Genomic DNA, 21,790 nt, shown 5'->3' with positions numbered 1-21,790 from the left:
GCAAAGAGTGGCTGACAATAAAGATAGCACCAGGATTTGGTGATTTTGGCAAAATTGTAGTTCTGCACAGCTATCACAACTATATAATGATATATCTGATTAACAATGCTAAACAATGTGATATGATATGACATTACATAATATGATGTGTTACAATATAACGCAATGCAATACAATGCAATATGCTACAATACATGGGCCATGATGACAGTGTTTTTCAAGTCAGTGATAATGGGATCACTGACGTATTAAAAGACAATCAGATGAGTCACATATGCCATAATATTTGATTAACTACTGAATGTAAAATGGCCCAAAAATGTAAAGTGCAGGATTAATGCATTAATGAAAAACATTTTTATTTCAGCTTTATATCTGTCATACTCAAGCCTTTTCACCACTGTCTTTTTCTTCCTCTTAAATCCTGCTTTAAGCTTCTTCTTTGTCCAATTAACTTCCATCCACATTACCCTCAGTCATGTCAAGAGTGCCACTCCGGGCTTTCATGAATTGGCAGGGACATTTGTTAGGTCTGTTGAGCATTTTTTAATCATTAAAATATTCATATTTGTCCCTTGTGCTTTGATATATGTATATGACAAGTGAGGATGCTGATCACTATATTGTGTTTTATCCTACCCCTTATGTTTTTGTTAATGTTTAAAGCAGCTGATTGGTTAAACTCTGTTATCTAAAGTAGGACTGAGGAGTAGTTTGAGAGTAGCTTCCATATCATGACATTCCTTAAAAGATAGCAATTACTCTAGAGCTTTCACAGTTACTAAATTTTTAACAAACGATTCTATCACAATTCAAATAAACATATTATTCAGGATGCAGGATGTTAGCATGAAGGTGACATAAATGATTTGAGCGTCTGTCCACCTGCTGCCTAATCATAACAGAGGAGCCAAATTACTCATTACATTTTTTCCCCAATCATAAATGATGTTATGGGTGCATATTTCACTGAATGTACTCACGGAGGTACGGTGACAATCTGGATGAAGCAGATGAAGAGAAAGACGAGGGAGGCACATGCCACGTAAGCCCCGAACCTGGAGTCTACCTGTTTGGAGTACTGCAGGAGAAAACGACACAGGAAGATGAAGCAGCTTTAAGTTACACATGTACTCTTGGATCAATGCAGGAATCAAAGTTAAGTTTGAAATCAACACTTTAAATACAACTTTTGTTCCAGTTTTTTAAATTTAATTTTAAAATGGAAGTATTTGTTCTAACAGAGGCCAAAATGCTCCAACAGAATAGTAGCATTAAAGCCAAATTTCAGACTTTTTAATACCTTTTTAAGATCCAAACAAAGAAAAATTAACACCAAATTTGCATTCTAAGCAATGATGATTTTTGGATAGCAAGCAAGTCTCCTCATAATTATTTTTTTACACAGCCAACCAATTTCAGTCTTTTTTATTTTGAATGCAGTTTCCATTTCCCACATTATTCTCCTCTCTTCCATGCAAGATGTATTAATTCATATGCAATATGCTGCTGTAAATGTCTTCAATTGCCATGTTAACAAGAACTGAAGAAAAATGCACAAACAACAATAACTAGACTGTAGATTCGGAAATTATTCAGTGATGTTTCACTCAAAAGGCCCCACAATCATCAAAATAATACTCTTTAAGACCTTATATTTCAAAAATTACATTTTAGATCTTTTTTAGGATCTGCAGGAATCTTGTAAAATACTCATCATACTGATGCAACACACTTCAGGATAATTTGGACAAATAGTTGGCTGTGACAAGCTTTGAAGGGAGGTCTACCAATAGCTTTTTCTTTAAATTCAAATTGTTTGTATAGCCTAACTCAAGCAGAACAAGGCAACCTCCATTGTTTGCTCTGAAAGTCCTCTGCAGACACCACTGGGTGGCGCCACTGAGACTACATCCATGTTTATAAAGTCTATGGTGAAAACCAGCTGACATACCTTTAGAAAAATCTTATGCAAAGCAAAAAGTCAACTTAAAAACAGTCCTTCTGATCTCCTCTTACTCTTTTCTTCCTAACTCTTTCACCATGACTGGATGAAAGCAATTCAAAGTTCAAACTTTCCTGTTTTCCCAAAACTCTTTCCAGCGACCCGAGCCTTCACCTCTCGTCTGAGCCTGTCCTTCACTGTCTGAAACAGTTTACTTCCTCTTCCCTTTAGCAGCCGTCTCCTCTCTCTTTAAAGCCCATTTTCCTCTCTTTTTCTCTATACTCTGCTTTGACTGACTTCCTCTAGGGACACAAAGAGAGCGAGCAGCAGAAGAGCTCTCTGCAAAGGGAAGATTGCTTGTCACAGCCAATTATTTGTTGTTAAATTGGCAGTGTGAGTCACAGAGTGTGTTTGTATATGTGTGAGTCCTAACCTTTTTCTCCAGGTCAGGCTCTCTGAAGGTGAGGAGGAACTTCTTGACATGTTCAGAGCGCAGACGGTCGATGCTGCGTGCATCAATGGCCCGGCCCAGGAACTCGTCCACCTCGTCCTCTGGGTTCAGGTTCTCCTGCGTGTTTCTGAAAATGGAATGTCTGGAGAACACAAAAATAGAGAGCAGGTCAAAATTACAGATCAGGAAGACAGAAAAGACTTCTCAGATTCTACAAATACCCTTAACAAAGCAGCTGATTCCCTTTCAGGAGCTCTGAATGACTCTAAATCATCTTTAATTGCTTTATAGTCGCACTAACAACCATCTCTGAGAAGCAGCAACATTTAGTTGATCATTTTTAAAGTGAAAAAGGAGTAATTGACCTAAAAAACGTCACTCCCCTCAGCCCTGAAAGCCTCTGATGAGCTGCTTCATCCTGCTCTAATCACAGAATCTGCAAAGTGTCACTTACATTGATTGAAATTCTGCAGCCTTGTTGACAGCCTCTAATCAGCTGGTAGAGGCTGCCATGCTGCTGTGATCACAGTGATTAGAGTGCCAGTTTTTATCTAAATGGTAAGTACATAAAGGGATTTTTTTTTTTGATGCACAAGAAATTAGAGTAAATTTGTGCAATGAAACTGACCTGATACATCAGATAGAATGTTTCACATATCCATGGCATGGGATATAATTCAGGTTTATCTGTGGGATGCCCCATAGTCTGTCTTTGGGAAGAGCAGAACAGCATGAGCTGCCAGGAAGCCATTAACACTAATCACTATCAGTGGAGCCAGTTGGTGAATCAAACTCTTGCTTAAGCCAGTTGGGAAAAGAGCAGAAGCATATTTTCCTCCAAGAAAAGCTTTCAGTTTGGTTCTTGTAGTAAAGAAATGCTTTCCAATTCTGATTAAACTGCCATTATAGCTGCACCACATGAATCCCTTTGCCAGTCGCCATTGTTTATAGTCTTGCAGTACAACTAAACCCCTCACATAGCTACTGCCTCTTTATTTTGGATGATGCTGATGGGTCTGTTTATTCTCTGACCAGGAACGAGCATTTCAGCCTGATGTCATAAATGAAATCTGTCCGATCATTGGCTTTGCGAGGTAACAATGAAACCCTGCATTTGCTGATCTTTTTTGGCCACTAGATGACAGTCGGACCAAAATTTGAACACAAGATTGCAAACATGGCAGGCACTTTGTTACTGCATATTCCAGCTGTAGCAAACAAAGTTATGATTATCTAAAGATTTGTGCTATTTATGCTGTTATCCTGGGAAACCTGTGCGTTTTCCAAGATAATGCGTCAATTCCTCAAGATCTCGAGAAACGTTTGAACTTAACTCATTATCTTGGGAAAACAGTAAGGTCTTTGGGGAAGCATTCAGAAATGACTGATTACCAAGGGGTTAATAGTGTCGAATAACATGTATGTGTTTAAATTATAGCCTGACATGCCAGAAAGACTGGTTTATATATCCATTGCATGGATATATTCACATTCATCTGGGATGCCTCCCATACTAAGTTGTTTGGGAAGGGCAGGAGATTTCAAAACATTCTCGAAAGGTGATTGGACGAACATGCTGCCACATTCATTATGGTCCAATTAGAGCAATAAGAGAAAATGCTGGAAAAATATAGACCTTTTTGACAAAGAGGAAGTCTACATACCCTGAAAACAAGAGAAACAGGGCAGAGAAATGCAGGAAATAGTGCCACAGGCTGGATTTGAACCCGGGCCGCCTGTGTACATGGGGCGCGCCCTAACCACTGGACTACTGGCACGCCCCAAATTGTATCATAAATTTTGAAGGAAAACAGCATCCTTTATCTACATTTTTTTATGGTACTGGATTTCTATATGGACTTTCTGACAAAAAGGAAGTCTGTATTGTATTGTATCTGATAATTTTGTAAATTTTGAAGGAAAACAGCAACACTGATCTTAAATTTTTTTCATTGTTCTGGATTTCTTTTTTGTGGACGTTTTGACAAATAAGTCTACAAATCCCCAAAACTTGACTGTTTGCATCATATTGTGCTGTATCATACTGTACCGTATTGTATCGTATTGAATTGTAAATGTTGAAAAAACAGCAACTTTGACCCTGAATCTTTCAAGTGCTGCATTGTTTTTTTTTTTTTTTTTATCATTTTCTCTGACAAACATATTCCAAAATCTATGACAAAGTAAGTTTGGATGATGTTTTAAGGCTGAATTTCTGTAATCTACCATTTCCAGTGACAATCACAGAAAAGAGAAGACTTTTTCGTTTCCTTGAAATGATTCTATCAGGTTGTATTTATCAAGTACTTTCAAAGCATTTGTGTAAAAATGAAAAAAAATATGGGAAAAAGCGGAACACAAACACCCCTGGGGAACTGCCATTAATATTTGTCATCATAACCTGCAAGCAAAAGAGGTTTCCAGTTGAAACATTTTTATCTTTGACAGAAAATTTCCCGCCTTAAGTTCCCCCCTAATGGCCTTATCAACATTCAGGGTATGACATAGGTCAGAGCTGATATTCTGACTCAGATTAATGGCTCTCTTCTGGTAAATGAACAGAATCTCTCAGTGCAGAGACTCTGATGGCACTCATCTGTACGGACAGATTTGCAAACTCAGCAGTGATTTTGTACCCAGTGATGCTTTCTAGCAGAGTGTGATAAAAACACAGCATGCTCTTCCTCTAAACTCAGAAATCTGTCTGTGTAGAAGCCGGATCTGTGCTGCAGCCTGGAGCGGAGGCTGACAGCGAGGATGCTTGGGCTCAGTGTGATGTCACAACAAACTCACAGATACAGAGCAGAGGGAGGAGAGGAGAGACGTTTCTTTATGAATGACAGCAGGTCTGTGATCGCTGACAGACTTTGGGTTCAAACTCTCCTCCTCTGTGGTTTTATATACTGTGAACCAGTGCCACTGCATAGCTTTATGAGCATCTCTATGTCACAGCACCAGACAAAAAAGATATCAGCCATTCAAGACAAAATGACAGACACTTTCTGAAAAATTATTTACACTCTGATGAAACTTTTTAAACACTCCAAACCCTGCTTCATGGCAAGTCATGTTCAGCTAAACCTCAGAAATAAACCTCTGCCTTATATCAGTCAGATTATGATGGTATTTCCTGTGCATTGCCCTCTTCAGGTCACCCATAGGTTTTTTAACAGGTCTGATTCTATATATGATAGAAAAATGTTTAAAAATTTCCTCCAAGCTATATTTTATCAAGAGGGAGACACAAGTATTTTTGGTATATGAATTACAATGAATCATCAAGAACAAACTGCAGGCTCTGTTTGAACTGTGCAGCCTTTCCAGCCTCCTCATTAACAGCCAGGTGCACAATGAATCAATGTCACCATCTGTGCTGTGTTTGGGTTTTTACATCAGCCTAATGCAGCAGCATTAAGTCTCTTGTTACATTTTGTGACTACAGATGTTATTTTTAATTTGACCACTAATGCTGTTTTAGGAAAGGTTTTGAGTCTACAAAGTGGTCTTGACGTAAATGCACCTGTACTTCTTTGCCTACAGACCATAGTAACTATCTTAAAGGATCTGGTTTTAGTTCTTACAATGATTTTGGAGAGCGACCACTTTTATCCATTTGTGTGAACAAGATTTGACAAGATTTGAACAAAACCCACCTAGCATGTCCCTCACCAAGAAGGAGGTAGAGCCTTAACCTTGTCAGAAGTCACTGAGGGGGTCAAAAGCTCCTCAGTGTTAGGGCACCATGTGTAGATAGGATGCCCAGAGATGCTGAAGGCCCTGTACATTGTTGGGCTGTCATAGCTGACACATCTCTTCAATGTTGCATGGAGGTCTGGGACAGTACCTGTGGAGTGGCAGACCAGGGTGGTGGTGGTGGTTCCCCCTTTGTAAAAATGGGAACCACCACCACCCTGGTCTGCCACTCCACAGGTACTGTCCCAGACCAGGGTGGTGGTGGTTCCCATTTTTACAAAGGGGGACCAGAGGGTGGGCTCCAATAATTGGGGTATAATTCTACTCAGCCTACCTGCTAGTTTACTCTATGGTGCTGGAAAGGAGGCTCTGGCCAATTTTAGAAACCTTGGATACAGGATGAACTAGAAGAGCACATGGAGAGTGCAGACCTCCATCATTAGCCCTATCTCCCAATAGTACAGAATCCTTTAAAAAATTCCTGGATCCAGACGGTAATCCAGACCACTCCCAAAACCTAATCAGTTCTTCCTTAAGCCATTTCTGACATTTTCTGAAAATTTCATCAAAATCCGTCAATAACTTTTTGAGTTATGTTGCTAACAAACTAACAAACAAACCCTGCTGATCACATAACCTCCATGGCGGAGGTAACAATGTGGATTCTGTCCTGGCCATGGGACAGCGGACCAGCTTTTTACTCTCATAGGCTTCTTGAGGGAGCATGAGATTTTGCCCATCTAGTCTACATGTGTTTTGTGGACTTTGAGAAGGCTTCTGATCATGTCCCACAGGGGACCATGTTGAAGGTACTGTGTGAATATGAGAAAACCATCTGGTCCCTGTATGACCAAAGTGAGGGTTCTGTTAGTATCCTAAGCACAAAGTTGAACACATTGGCCTCCGCCAGGGCTACCCTTTATCTCCGATTCTGTTTGTGATTTTCATGAACAGAGCCTAGAGGCGAAATTGGGGGGTTGAGGGTTTGCGGTTCGAGGATCTTAGAATTTCATCTCTGCCTTGATTTAAAGAATAAGATAGGGAGTTCACACGGCTGAACTGATATTCCTCAGGAGGGTGTTTGGGCTCAGCTCCCAAAACTTCAAATCTTGTGTGGTAAAATGAGATTTTAGAGTAAATCAACAAGTTGGTCCTCCATGTCTGATGTCCATCTAACCTTCTGCTTCACATTTATGATTGCAGCCATGACTGTTTTATTGTGCCTCCCTCCTGAGTCAACTTGAGTCCAACATTGGCTATCAGTCTGTTTCATGTATCAATCCACAGAGTGAGTGCTCGGTTGTCCTCAGTGCACCATACCGTACTGATCCAGACCAGTGGAAATGCATCATAAGAGCCCCTTACATAGAGAAGAATAAATGATTATTGTAAATTGAGTGTGTAGCGTGAGTTCAGGCAGGCCATGAAGTCAAGTGTTGCCATATAAATAAGATCAACCGATCCCATGCAAGCCCTCTGAGCACATCTGCTAATCTCTCTCATGCTGCCATATCTAAAATGCTCTAGCCTGGCTATGCTTTGCTGCTCCCTCTGCAAGCTGTGCTTTTGCGACCCTCCTCCACCCCAGCTCCTCCTTCATTCTGCTTCTGCTTTGAGCAATGTCACTCTGTTACCACTGATGCCTGCTCTACTCTGTTTTTTATTTTTTTGCTGCTTCTCTTCCTGACACAGGCTTTCCCTGTAGGCACAGGAAAGGCAGGAAAGTGGGATGCTCATGCTTGATGCTTTTCACATAAGCTTGTGGAAGGGCAGAGGGATCCCAGAACAGCCTCACCATCAAACATAATAACAGCAAGAAATGCAAATTAACAACTGCTTATTAAGACAAAAAATTAAACCTGTATATCATTTGAGTAAAAGAGTAAAAATAATACTTTATCACCCTTTATGTATACTGTAATTCAGCTAAACATGCAGTCAACCTTAAGTTGTTCTATGAAATGTTACAGACAGTGATGATGCATACTTCTTCCAGTAAGACCCTGTACTGCAATTTTTCAGCATTTTGCTTAAAACAGACTCAAAAATGTTTAAAAATGCTTCAGGGGTGGCACTGAGCATCTCCTTCAGCACTATCTGGTACAGGACAAAGGTTTGACTTTATTTTAAAAAATAGGCTGCATAGGGTTAAATGTGAACAGAAGAGTCATCACATCCTATAACCGCTATCTCAGTGTTAAAAAAAACAAACTAGCAGAGTACTCTGAAGTGAGTTTGATCTCTAATTAAAATGATTCAGAAACATTTGTCCTCTCCAAAGCTCCAGAGTGACTCATTCAGCCACTAACAAGAGATTTATTTAAACTTTCCACCTCTCATTAACAGAGCCACTTACACTTCCTTTCATTGCTAATGTTTGTTAATGACTTCAGAGCAGTCTATTGACTCTCCCTCTTTAGTTATTTTACATATAAATGAAAGTCAGAGGCAGATTTAAAGCAAACAGACTAGAGAAGATGTTCAGACAGTCTGCACTTACTTGTCTTTGGGGTCTTCAAAGCCCTGCAAGACAAAGAAGAGAACAAGAAAAATTCAATAATCAAAAATATCTGTCCATTTAAATTCTAGGACGACAATTTTGAAACTAACTGTTCAGTTATATATTACATTATAACTAGTCTGAGCCAAAGAAGGAAAAATAAATGATGATGGGTGTGGAATAAAGGTTTCTTGAGTCTGCAGACGAGCAGGTGTCGGTTAAAAATGAAACATATTTGTGTCAAGCTGGGCTGAAGCTCGTCTTCTCTCTTTTCTCTTTCTTTCAGTGAAACACAAAGTCTGCAGGCAACGAGCAATTATAATGAGAAGTAAGGCTACTGCTCAGAGGATGATTTTCTCTTCTTTTTCCACATTTGGTTTCTTTTTATGAGAGACACAAGTGACAAAGTACAGATCTGCATCTAATAAATATCAAATGTAATTCCATAGAGATACGTTTATGCATTGTTCTCCCTTTTATCAGGAAGATGAATCGTTAGATAACATCATTTCATAGCATTTTCATGTCCAAATTCATGTCTACCTCTGATTCTGGTGACAGTAAGTGATCTGATATGTCTCACTAGCTCCCTCTTCTGGGTAAACACATCAATGTCAATACTGAGGGAGCACAAGCAGCACATTTGGCCTCCAATACCCATTATTCAACTTTAAGTTATTTCATTTTTTTAAGGAATTTTAGACCACGGCATCCTTTGAGTTTTATATGTATTGCTATAACCTCCTATCTCCATGATCACCACTTTACATGTAATAAAAAAACACTGTATTTTTCAAATAATTTAACACTGAACACGGTCAGAGTCAGCATCTTTTTTGACACTTTTTATTGGCTTAAAATTGTAAAACCCACTGACAGATGTAAAGGATGATCAACAGCAGTGATTTATGAAGAAAAGACATCATGAAAAATGGAGATGGGAGAATATGGCCCAATGCAAGTGATAGATATTTTAAGAACTGTCTGGCATACAAAGATATCAAACCATTGCAAATAGAAAGGAACTGTACTGTTTTTATAGCTTCTGATTATTGTTATTTTTTATTAAGATTAATTTTTTCATCTTTATTAGAGAGAGATAGGATAATCGATAGCGCTGGAAACAGGAATGAGAGAGTGAGGAATGGCATGCAGTTAAAGAGCCACAGGCTGGACTTGAACCCGGTCCACCCACGTACATGGGACACAACCTAACCACTAGGCCGTCTGTGCCCATGATGATAGTTTTTGCACCAAAATACAAAGCCATATTCCTTGTAGGAGTAAATGTACTTGGTATAACTCTGATAAAGACACACAAACATACCCCAAATAATGCTGATTAAATAATTTTCATGAGTAGAATGATAAAAATGATTTTGTTAAATCATCTTTGGTTACTGTTTTACCACCTCAAAAGTCCAAAAATTAAACAAAACATTAAGTTTTTACATTTCTATGCCTAATAAATTCTTTTTAGCTCCTTTATGAGGAAGCCGGGAGCCTTGACAAAGGCTTCAATGTTGGTAAAATTTCTAAAAGATTTAATTATCAGATTCTCTTGTTCCTACCTTGCCTTTCAACTTCTTCAACAAGTGCAAGCAGTTTACTGGATGTTATAAAGGGAGCTAAGCAGCACGGATCACCTAGTGGTAGGGCTGTGCTCCATTATGTGGTTGGTCCAGGCCCAGGTTGGCTCCTTTCCTTGCCAGCATTCCCCTGTTTCCGACTCCAAGGCATCCCGAAATGCCAGGATCTTTGTTTTAGCCCACTAGATGTGCATTCCCAATGCTTCAGCCTCATCACTCAGCAAGTTAAGATCCCCCATAAGGACATCTACAGTCTCCACAAGGATCACAGCATCATCAGCAAAGTCTGATGATGACATCGCCAAATGACGCTCTACAGTTCAATGCCCTTGTTACCTGCCCCATTATCCAGTCCATACTGAAGAGGGTAGGGGCTAAGACGCAACCCTGCCTGATCCAAGAATCAGCTGGGAAGAAGTCAGAAGTGAAGCCATCATACTTCACAGCACTCTCTATACCAGAATATAGGGCAGACGTCAGCTGGATGTGTGAACCACAGCCCATAAATAGCCAAAAAAATTACTTTATACAAAAAATATTGTTCTGTAGACCTTCTAGGTGGACAGAAAAACAAGGAAAATCAGTCCATGGTACAATTTCTTTTTTCCTGCTTATGCAAAGATTCACTCTAGGGCTCTCCAGAGTTCTACCAGTTTTTCTAGTATAATCAATGAGCAGCAGAGAGAGAGAGAGAGAGAGAGAGAGAGAGAGAGAGAAAGGGTGGAGAATGATGAAGTGCACTAAAAGCAGAGTTGATGTCAGAGGCGTTAATGTTTCTGTCACCTCTGAAGAGCTCTGTGAGTCAGGGTGTAAAGAGCTTAAACACTCTGGTGACACATTTGTCTGATTTTTATACAAACTGAGAAAAAAGGACAAAAGCTGCTGACATGATGTCAGGAACAGAAATCAAATAAGCCCATTCAGAGTGACAAGAGAAACTGTGTTTTATGGCTACATTTTATTTTGAATATTACTTTTTTTCTGTAGATCCAAATACAACCAGCCTTTTTACTTCAGTCTGCTTAAAACAGCGAAGTAAATCCAGAACTTTCTCTGCCTGGGCGTCCTCACACCCCTCCTATAATAGACTCAGTAAGAGGGGTGGGTGGACTGATGATGTGACAATAAACAAAAAACAATTCTGTGTATGTGTGAGTTTGTGTCAGGTGTGGGTGCATCCATTCACTGAGTGAGTCACTGTTTGTAGAGACAGCTCCACAGGAGGGCCAGCTTCAGTATAAAAATGAATTTGGAGATTGTTGCATCACTCTGCTGCAGCTGCTACATTTCAAGTTTCTCCTCTGAGTCTAATTCAGCCCAGGAGAGGTTGAAGTTTACGTCCGGGGGATTTGATTTCCCCTCTCCTGCGGCCGCCTACACGCTGCCGTCGTCTCCCTGAGTGCTTCTGAGAGCCTCAGTGAGGTGTGAGAGGTGAAGTGTGCCATGAAGGGCCATTACTGCTGCTCATCAGGACCGCAGATCAAAGGATTATGGGTATTACAATGTATTGGCTTCATCACCAAATGAGAGCAGAGATGAAATATAGGGAGGAGAGTCAGCTGTCTGATAGGGACCCACAAAGGAGATATTGACATATAAAAGGACGAGAGACTATTATTAAATGTTCCTCACCATCCTCTTCATCTCCTTGGAGACCTGGTTTCCTCCCAGGTGGTTGTAGAAGGGACGGTCGGTCCAGTGGCCGCTGTTGTGGGTGACAGAGTTGGTCCTCTGTCGGTTCATTTTGGCTATCATAGCTTTTTCTTCTTTCTGTGAAAACAAAGACAAACAACAACATTGGAATAGTCTACAATCAAACACAAGATTGCTAACCTTTCAGCTTTAAACTGAGATAGTGTCTGTGCCACGTCTCTCAGCTTGTCTTTTCTGCCCCCTAGTGGACAAAAACACACAAGAGCAGCTTTACTTTCCTCCCTAGATGTGTCTTTTTACTTATGATATCACTTTTTAGGGTAGCTTAAAATTCCTTGTAATCATCAAATCAGTTCAAAGAATGGTAAGTTGTTTTAAGTTATAAACTCTGAACATTTTGGGTGTTGTTTCAGCTCAGTTGTGAGAGTAGGTGCTTGTCATAGAGATGAAATTGTCCCTCAACTTTTGACCTAAGCGGTTTGACATTCATTTCTCCTCATTCTATCCATGGGGAAATCTAATAAAAATCTCCTTTAACTATTAAATAAATTAAAAATGTCAAGTTGTTCCCTTATCTAACATTAATAACATGACATATTACACATCAGCATTAATAGGAGCACAGTGTTGTTACCAAAGTGCAGCACAAACTCTTCCATGATTCTGAAAAAGACAGACTCTTTAATTTATTTAGCTCTAGTTAATAGGGTTGTACTTTCTGATCACTTTAGACTAAACGATGCACATAATTTCCCCTGACCTGTTCGCTGCCACCCGCAGGATTTCTCTTTTCAAAGGATTAAAGAGATCAATTAAGATAATAAGCCCAGCTCATTATTTAAACAATGATGAAGACTGTACCCTTTTCTGACTGCAGCCCACAATGAGGTAGGTTTCTATGTTGTTTTTCTTCAGGTAGGCGTTTCTCTCTCCTCCTGTTCCGGCCTCCACATCGTAGTCCCCGTTTAGATAATTCAGAGTGGCTTTAGTGATGTGGATCCGTCTGAAACAGAGGAAAAAAACGCATTTTTAGATAATTATCCTGATGCTTAAGTTTGAGTTTATAGTTTGTTTGTAGTTGAAAATGTCTGTAGACACGTACCCGGCTTTGCCTCCAGCCTCCATTTGATTGGCAAGCGTGACGTCATTGGACCAGACGTCAAACTGCCACTTCCTGAGTCCCAGCACCCCACAGTGCACCCTGCCACTATGGATGCCCACTCTCATGTTCACATTCACCCCGGTGACCTCCCGTACCAGCCTGCAGAGAGCATAAACAAGGATTGTGAAGTGTGAATGGCTGAGATACCAGAAAACTAAATATTCATGTTTCTTCTACCCAATTAGGTTTGTTAAATCATCTGACTTAATAAGTAGATCATAATGTTACCGGTAACAGACCTCTGACTCCCAAAAGTGGCACCCATAAAACACCCAACAGAGAGCACTCCTTTGCACAGATTTTTTGGATCTCATGCAAAAAAGATTTATTTAGGCAACCGTGTTTTTTATTTTACCGCAACAAGATAAAGAGCACCTTTAATAAGGAGATGAATGACCTTTGGCTGACAAAAGAAGGGAAAGAACACACTCCACATCACTGCAGAGATAACAGGAGAGAACTGTATCAGCACTGTGACCCAGAAGTCTGATTTATCTCTACACCCCTGAGTTCATCTCTGCTTTGGAAAACAATTTCTAGGAACTGTGAAACTTAAATTCTTCCCAAAGCTTGAGGGTTTGTTCTGCTTTTTTTTTTTTTTTTTTGCAAGAACTGAGTGAAAAACAGTTTGGTCACATTAATCAGGGAGGCAAAACAGAAACACAGCAAATACATTTGACAAGTTAAGAAATACAAATACCTGCTAAATCAAAGACTGTTACAATGTCATTTAACAGATGCTTTTGTCCAAAGCAATGTAAAGTCATGTGCATACGTTTTAGGTATGCAGGGCAAAAGATTTATCTCAAGGCCTGATGTGCTGCCAATGTCAAGCTCGATAGCATCTCATTTGTCCATGCCTTTTCACCCCTGGAAACACTTTTGAAGGAAAAGTTCCACATGTTGGAAAATCTTTTCTACTTAGCCTACTTGGCTGTGTCATCGCTTTCAGTCTTTGTGCTATTGTTCATTGTCTATGAAAAGTATCAAACCTCTTAGATGTTTTACCCTTTTATTGATTTTATAAATCAGCCATATAATGTGGCTTTTTGACAAAAATAAATTACAAAATAACTCTTTTATGTCAAAGTGTAAAGTGATTTCTAGAAAGTAATGTTGGTTAAAAAATATGTTATGTAAAATAAGTGACTGTATAAACATTCACCTCCTATATAGTGACTGACCTAATTCAACAGATGTCCAAACGGTTGATGCTGATAGTCTCACAGTTAGTGAAATAGGGATCACCTTAGTGCAGTCAATGCATCTCAAGTGATTGCAGTATAAAGAAACCTGTGTCTGGAAGGTCCAATCACTGGTTTATCAGTATTCCTGGCACCCATTACACCATGAAGACAAAAGAACACTCCGAGAATCTCAGAGAAATGTTATTGGACAGTACAAGTTAGGGGATAGATAAAAAAAAAAAATGCCAAGGCACTGAACGTCCCCCAGAGTTCAGTTAAATCCATCATCAAGGAATGGAAGGAATATGGCACATGTGTAAATCTGCATAGATCAGGCCATCCTAACTAACTGAGTGACTGTGCTAGAAGGAGGCCAGTGAGAGAGAGGCCACCAAGACACCTATGACTACTCTGAAGGAGTTACAAGCTTCAGCAGCTGAGATGGGAGAGACTCTGCATACAACAACTGTTGCCTGGGTTCTTAACCAGTCAAGTTTAATCGGAGAGTGGCATGTTGAAAGATCTTGCAGCTGTTCCTGATCTGCAAAGAAGAATGGAGTAAAATTGAAGTGTCTAGATGTGCAAGTCTGACTAAGACCAATCAGCACAGACTGAGTACTGAGATTGCAGCCTAAGGTGTATTTATCTAGTCATTTATTTACATTACATATGAAATCAGTTTTCACTTTGACATTAAACTTTTTTTTTTTTTTTGGTCAAAAAAGCCAAATTATATTGACAATGGTTCATTTATAAAATCAATAAAGGGTAAAACATATAAGGGGTCAATAGTTTTCATAGTTACTGTAGTGTGTAGTTGGATGCAGATGGCCTGGGAGTTAAGTCACAGCTATGTATTATGTTCAGCCTGGGCTCAAGACCAACCTGTGGCTCCTTTCCCAATCCATCCTCCCTGTTTCTGACTCTATCCACTGTCCTTCTCTTCTACAAAGGCATATTAGAAAAGGATTCTAGGAGCTAGTTGTAGAGTGAAAAACAGACTTGTCATGTTTTTTTTACAAAATCAATGCCAGCCTTGAGCCTTTAAATGCAACCTGAACCTCTGAGCAAAGTAATGATTGATGCTGTATGTCAGTTTGGCTTTGTATTCATTCACAGGAGATAACAAATATATGAGTACAGCAGGAGCACTACAGCTTTTTTTATATATGACAGAAAACTATTACTGCATTTAATGTGATTTTGAGAAGGTCATTACTGCCATGGAGTGTAACCACAGCTGCACAAAATCATCAGTTTATCTACTGAGGTATCTGATCTTTTTCACGTAATGTTCTGCTATTCTGGAAACAAGGATTTCCATTAGCATTCTACATATTCAGCCATTTATCTAAGAGTAGTGCATTTGGCGTGCTGGCAGCACTCAATTTCAATACAAAGTCAGTGTAGCCATGTGTGTGAGCATTGTAAGCACTAAATGCCGACTGTGTACACAGGTTAGGCTATGAATGGCAACTTACGAGATGGCCTCTATCATGTCCAGCCCCATCTCCACACAGCAGTGGGCGTGGTCGGCCCGCGCCTCTGGCAGCCCAGACACACAGTAGTAGCAGTCTCCTAGGATCTTTATCCTCAGACAGTGGTTCTCCTGCAAAAAAAATACAAAAAAATAACAACACATGAAGCAAAATCACCAGCACATAAATAGGATTAGAGTTACCTGTGTGGAGCCCTATGTGCTGAAAAATGGAAGGATATAGATCCAAAGTAACACTTATCCTGTCCGCAGAGAGCTCCAGTTAGATCGTCCTATGTCAAAGTTTATGAGCCAATAAAAATTAAAATTAAGAAAAAGTTGTGAATATGTCTTATAAAAAAACATTTAAAATGCTGCACAGCTTGAAAAAAGCAACAGGAACGGTCCCAAAAGCAGGTTTTTTGATCGCTGTATCTTGGCATTTCGTTTGCACATTATTTTTAGGACTTGAAGACCTCCCGGCGAGCAGCAGGACCACCATAGTATGACACACATTTGTGTGTGCTTTTGCTTGTGTGTTAGTTTGTGTATTTATTTCCAGAGCCCGAGAGAAAACTGTGTCTCATGAAAGCCACCTGAGAGCCTCTCTAGCACATGGCTCTGAAGAAAACAGAAAGAGTCTCTGTTTGAAGAGCACAGGGAGGATTTCTGTTGTGTGTGATCACGTTAGCATGTACAGACTGTTTGAGCAGGAGCACTGTTAAAACTGCTCAGTTGCCTCAACTTAAAACAATGAGTGAACAAGGTGCATGAATTGTTTTTAGTTTTAAAAAACTCTTTGGGCCTTGGGTGCCAACATGAAGATAAGACATCTTAAAAAATCTATAATCATAATGATTTTTTCACTCAAAGTTTCCTATGAATGATATTAGGGATTATCATATGACACAAGTGCAGCAGAACTCAATGTTATTTGATGACATTTGTAGTTAACACTTGATTTTAATGTTAGGAAAACCTGATATCATGTAATCAGAAATCTTGAAACTATGTGTTCAAAACATTTGGTAATATTTATTCTGAAAACTTAATATTACTTGTTATAAACAGATTATCATTTGTTGAGAGAACTTGATATTGTTAGGTTACAAAACTGACATATTTATTGGGATTGTATGGTTTTACAAGATAGATCAGTGGATCCCAAAGTGGGAGTCGTGACCCCCAGGGGGTTTCGAGATGCTTTCCATAAAACTAGGAGAAATTTCATATGATTTACAATAATAAATGTGGTCTATTATCCTAAAAATGTTAAAACGAGTTATAATTAATGTAGTTATTCATTGCTATTTGTGGTAAAATGCAAGTAAAAGTTATAAAAATGACCTAAAACCTACTTTTTGTACATGATGCTTTGTGCAATATCGTATGCTCTTTCCTTCTCAAGATGAGGGTCCCTGATCTTTGCACCATTTTTCGGGGGGTCACAGGCTGAAAAGTTTGGGAACCCCTGAGTTAGAGCATTAGTTAGAATACTTAAAAGGGATTTCAAAATATCAGGAAAACTTGGTACTTGGGGAAAATGATCTAATTGTGGAGGTTTTTTTAAACATTGCTATCTGGTATGAGATTATTTTTTAAGTTCTTCATTTTATGTGCTTTTCAACTCACAATCATTCTAGAACCAACACAGTTTAAGATAGATTAATTAGGGCTGAACACATTTGAAAAATATCAAACCGTGATAATTTGACTTATATTACAAATTCAATATGAAATGTTGTATTGAAGGGGATTATCATTTATATGCCATTCTCATTCTATTTAAGAAAATCATGTAAAAATAAGGAAAGTGAGATTAAAAAAAAAAACTATTAAAAAAAAACTCTTTAATGATTGCATGATGTATAGGGCACAACATTTCGGCAGCAACAAAGTATTACACTGGTATTTTGACCCACATTTAAGGTTAAAGAAATATTGCACCTTCTGCGATTCAGGAAAAGCAGGAGACCCTATTGTGATTTAATCTACATTTTGATTAATTGCCCAGCACTACCGGGTGTAGATATTTATGAAACCAGAACTTTATCTTTCATTTTTCATCAGTTCCTCCTGAAATATTTTGCTTTTTCATAGGTAACATTAAAGTTCTCCACTGATTTATCTTGACCTCAGTTTTACATCACAAACGTGTCATTTTAACAGTGTTGTGTATATTTTTTACATGCAATGTATATGTATATCATTCACTAGGATTAATTATTTGGAGCCTACATCAAGGTTTAAATAAAAAAAATCTGCAACTTGTTCACTGATTATTTTGAGACAGCTTATCCTTTTTAACAGTGTGTCAACAGATACCAGGTAGACCTGGCATTGACATTAAAGTGTCAGTAGCAACGCTGCTGCTTTATAACACCATTATCCCTGTCTGACTCATAAATATTGATCAGCACATCAATTCACCTTTCATAAACAAATGACATACAACGGGCATTAGCTGCACAAACAATGATGCTGCTGAGGATGAGAAAAAACATCAATATTCATGAATGTGTCGTTTATGAGGCTGTGATTCAGATATTAGAGCTGTTGTATGAACACATGTCTGTCTGCAGGAAACCATGGCAGATATGAAGGAGATATTTTGGTGCTTCTCTGTGTTTATGATTGTGTTAAACTCACATTAGCATTGCATGATATTTCTTTTACAGCTGTCTTTCTTCTGTCTGCATGAAGACCCTTTAATACTAGTCCCTGCATCCTGTTGGCACTTGGCCAAAAATTACTGTAATAAACTACTATTTCTTGGTTTTATAAATACCAAAAGGAATAATTTCAGGGCTGTATGTTCAGCTGAATTATAATGAAAACACATAATTTAAATATTAATCTCTCTATTTTTGACTGGCTGTTTGCAATGCCTGTGCAGAGGTGGTTTATCTTGGATTTGGATATTCAGCTTTTAGAAAACCTATCCATCTTATTTCTTAGAAATCTTATTTATAACAAAAACTGAAGTTTATCCAACATCCAAATGCAACTGCCTGTGGGAGGAGTCAAAGAGGGAGGAAGATCCCACAACAGTAGACTAAATCTGATGTTTCAAATTATTCAAGTAACATGTACAACCATACTTTGTGTTTTATGACATGTTCTATGTAAATCAAGTTGAGCAGGCATCTAGAAAAAGACCTTAAAAGCTTTGTGAGTGATTTGAATAACTGAATAAACATCCCCTTTGAAAAGCACACCGAAAGTGTTATACATATCTAAGCCTCAACCTGGTGACAAACACCACATGGACAAAAGTATTTGGTCATCTGACCATTACACCAAGAAGGACTGGAACGGCACTGCAATCAAATACGTACATGTACTTTAATATGGAGTTGGCCCCTTTTGCAGCTATAACAACCTCAGCTATTCTTGGAAGGCTTTCCACAACGTTTTAAAGTGTTTCTGTGGGAATTCGTCGCCATTCATTCTGTTGAGCATTCATGAGGTCAGGCACTCGAGTTGGACAGGAAAGCCTGGCACACAAACTCCAATCCCAGCTAATTTCAAAGGTGATCGATTGGGTTGAGACCAGGGCTCTGTACTGGCCAGTCAAGTTCTTCCACATCGAATTCATCAAACCATGTCTAGTTCTTCCTTTGTGCACTGGGGCACAGTCATGTTGGAATAGAAAAGGGCCTTCCCTAAACTGTTGCCACAAAGCTGGAAGCATAGCATTGCTTAAAATGTCTCGGTATGCTGAAGTATTAAGACTGGCCTGCACTGGAGATAAGGGGCCTAGCCTAAACCCTGAAAAAAGCTGTATACCATTATCCCTCCACCAAAGAACTCAAAGTTGGCATAAAGCAGTCAGGCAGGAAAAATTCTCCTGCCCTCTGCCAAACCCAGACTCGATTATCTGACTGCCAAACAGAGAAGCAGGATTTGTCTCTCCACAGGACACATTTCCACTGCTCCACAGTCCAGTGTCGATGTGCTTTACAGCACTACATCAGACGCTTGGCATTGAACTTGATGATGTGAGGCTTGCGTGCAACCCATTCCATGAAGCTCCCGCCGCACAGTTTTTATGCTAACGTTAATACCAGAGGAGGTTCAGAACTCTTCATCACTAGAATTAGCAAAGTGTTGGTGACTCACAAGCACCATGCACTTTAGCAGAACCCACTGTGTGACTTTACCTGGTCTTCTGCTTCATGGCTGAGTTACTGTTGGTCCTAAACAATTCCACTCTCCTATAAAATCACTTACAGCTGACTGTGGAATATCCAGCAGGGGTGAAATTTCCCAAATTGTCTTATTGCAAAGGTGGCATCCATCACAGTGCCACGCACTGAGTTTTCAGAACGATCCATTCTGTATCACAAATATGTATGAATGTAGACTCCATGGCTAAGTGCTTGATTTTATACACCTGTGGCAACGGGTCTGACTGAAACACCAAAATTCAACAATTAACAGGTGTGGTTGAATACTTTTGTCCATATCGTATAGTTGTGTGATTTGAATCTTTTTAAAAATTGTGATTAATTATAAAGTGATAGTGATGGGTTCTGATGCCAGACCAGTTTAGAACCACTGCATTAATGTATTACTTTGTACCCCAAATGCTTCTTGCGTTAGAAGACACACAGTGATTTCTATTCAAGTCTTCTGAAAAGTTTCTTGTTCATGAATGTGACTCCTGCAGCACTGTGTGCTGCTGATTATCAGAATAGAGAAGAAATTGTAACAGAAAACATAAAAATACCAAAAATGAAATAAATGAAAATTCAAACAAGGGTGCTTAAGGGACTGTACCCACCTGGGGGATCGTTGCTGTTTTACTGTTCAGTTAAATGTGGATTTTCATTAGTTGGAGGGTCATGACGTCACTTCAGTGGCTCATCTGGGTGTTCCCTTTATGTTTGCATTCCTCACAGGGTACTTTGGCTTCATCTTTGTACAATGGGAGGAGGTTGAGGCCTGTGGGCCATATTTATATACAGTCTACGGTAATGCTACAGACAATGACATGCTGTGATTTTCTAAAGGTTTTTAATGAAGAAAATCTCATACATTTATGAGTTGCAGTTACCACAGATGCAGCAAAGTCTAACTATTGGCTGTAAAATGTCTTTCACTGAGTATCTCCTTACTGGCTGCTCTAAATCTGTTGCTTAGCTTCACTTTGAAAGCTCTATTCATTTTTAATGACAGTGTTCCCTCCCGTGGTTGGAGAACATTGAACTTTGTGTTCTCTCTGATGTTTTTGATCAGCGCCTCACTGCTTGTCTGTCCGCATGGATATAAACATTATACTGATCCCAATCCTGAAAGAACAGGACTATGTCATGGCTTATTACACAGAGTATCAGCATGTTTCAATAACACATTAAATATTCAGGCAGTTGAGCTGGTTTAAAAACACGCCTCAAGGTCCATCTCACCATGCAGCTAAAGCTCCTTCTGTTGAAGGAGATACAAGACAGATTTATTTCCTTTAGTTCTACTCATGCAGGAAGAGCTTTATCTGTAAGAGCCTCCTTTGTACTTGCTGGTCTATAGAATTATGTTCATATAAAAATGATTTAAAACAGCAGAATCTTCATGTTTGCAGCAAAACATACTGCTGACACAATGTTGAAAAAAGATTGATAAATGACTTACATAAACGTTTCAAAAACATTGGGATTTAAAGTATTAAAATGATGACCTAGATCAGTGTTTATAAAACAGAGGGAGGGAATAGAACTTTATCACGATGTGATGTATTAGTTTTACAGAGTTGGTCTGTTGGTTAAAAACCATTTATTCAAATAGAGTGCAGTGTGAGCAGGCTGAGAGATTTACCTCAAAATAGCCAAGTTAAAATGGAGTGCCCCAGGGCTCAGTCTTGGCCCCGCTGTCATTTACAATTTATATCAACAGCATTATTGTTCCCTAAGCAAATTTTCATTTATATGCCAATGACACTGTCATTTATGCTTCCACACAGCATCAGGGTCAGGGCCTGACACTTTCAGGGCACTCTGTGTGACTTTAAATTAGCTTTGAAACCTGACGAAACCAAATTTATGTTTTCAAACTCTGACTGAACCTTCCTTCTGTAACCACTTCTCAGGGCGATGTGATTGAGTCTGTGTTGTCTTGTAAATACCTTGGGTTCTTG

The 21,790-nt window shown here is 39.1% G+C and overlaps 1 protein-coding gene across 1 annotated transcript in view; it reads right to left on the bottom strand.

Moving 5' to 3' along the window:
- adcy5 (adenylate cyclase 5) overlaps positions 1 to 21,790 on the bottom strand; it is a 117,781-nt gene that overhangs the window by 14,311 nt on the left and 81,680 nt on the right. Inside the window, exons 5-11 of the mRNA XM_041806900.1 lie at positions 15,662 to 15,789; positions 12,934 to 13,092; positions 12,693 to 12,834; positions 11,811 to 11,948; positions 8,590 to 8,612; positions 2,379 to 2,538; positions 984 to 1,081 (exon numbers count right to left, since the gene is read on the bottom strand). Of these exons, the coding sequence (XP_041662834.1) occupies positions 984 to 1,081; positions 2,379 to 2,538; positions 8,590 to 8,612; positions 11,811 to 11,948; positions 12,693 to 12,834; positions 12,934 to 13,092; positions 15,662 to 15,789 (848 nt within the window). The remainder of the gene's footprint in view (positions 1 to 983; positions 1,082 to 2,378; positions 2,539 to 8,589; positions 8,613 to 11,810; positions 11,949 to 12,692; positions 12,835 to 12,933; positions 13,093 to 15,661; positions 15,790 to 21,790) is intronic.

This window comes from Cheilinus undulatus, linkage group 15 (genome assembly GCF_018320785.1).
Source record: "Cheilinus undulatus linkage group 15, ASM1832078v1, whole genome shotgun sequence".
NCBI lineage: Eukaryota > Metazoa > Chordata > Actinopteri > Labriformes > Labridae > Cheilinus > Cheilinus undulatus.
The sequence above is the reverse complement of the archived record's forward strand: the minus strand, read 5'-3'. Positions and strand labels throughout refer to the sequence as shown.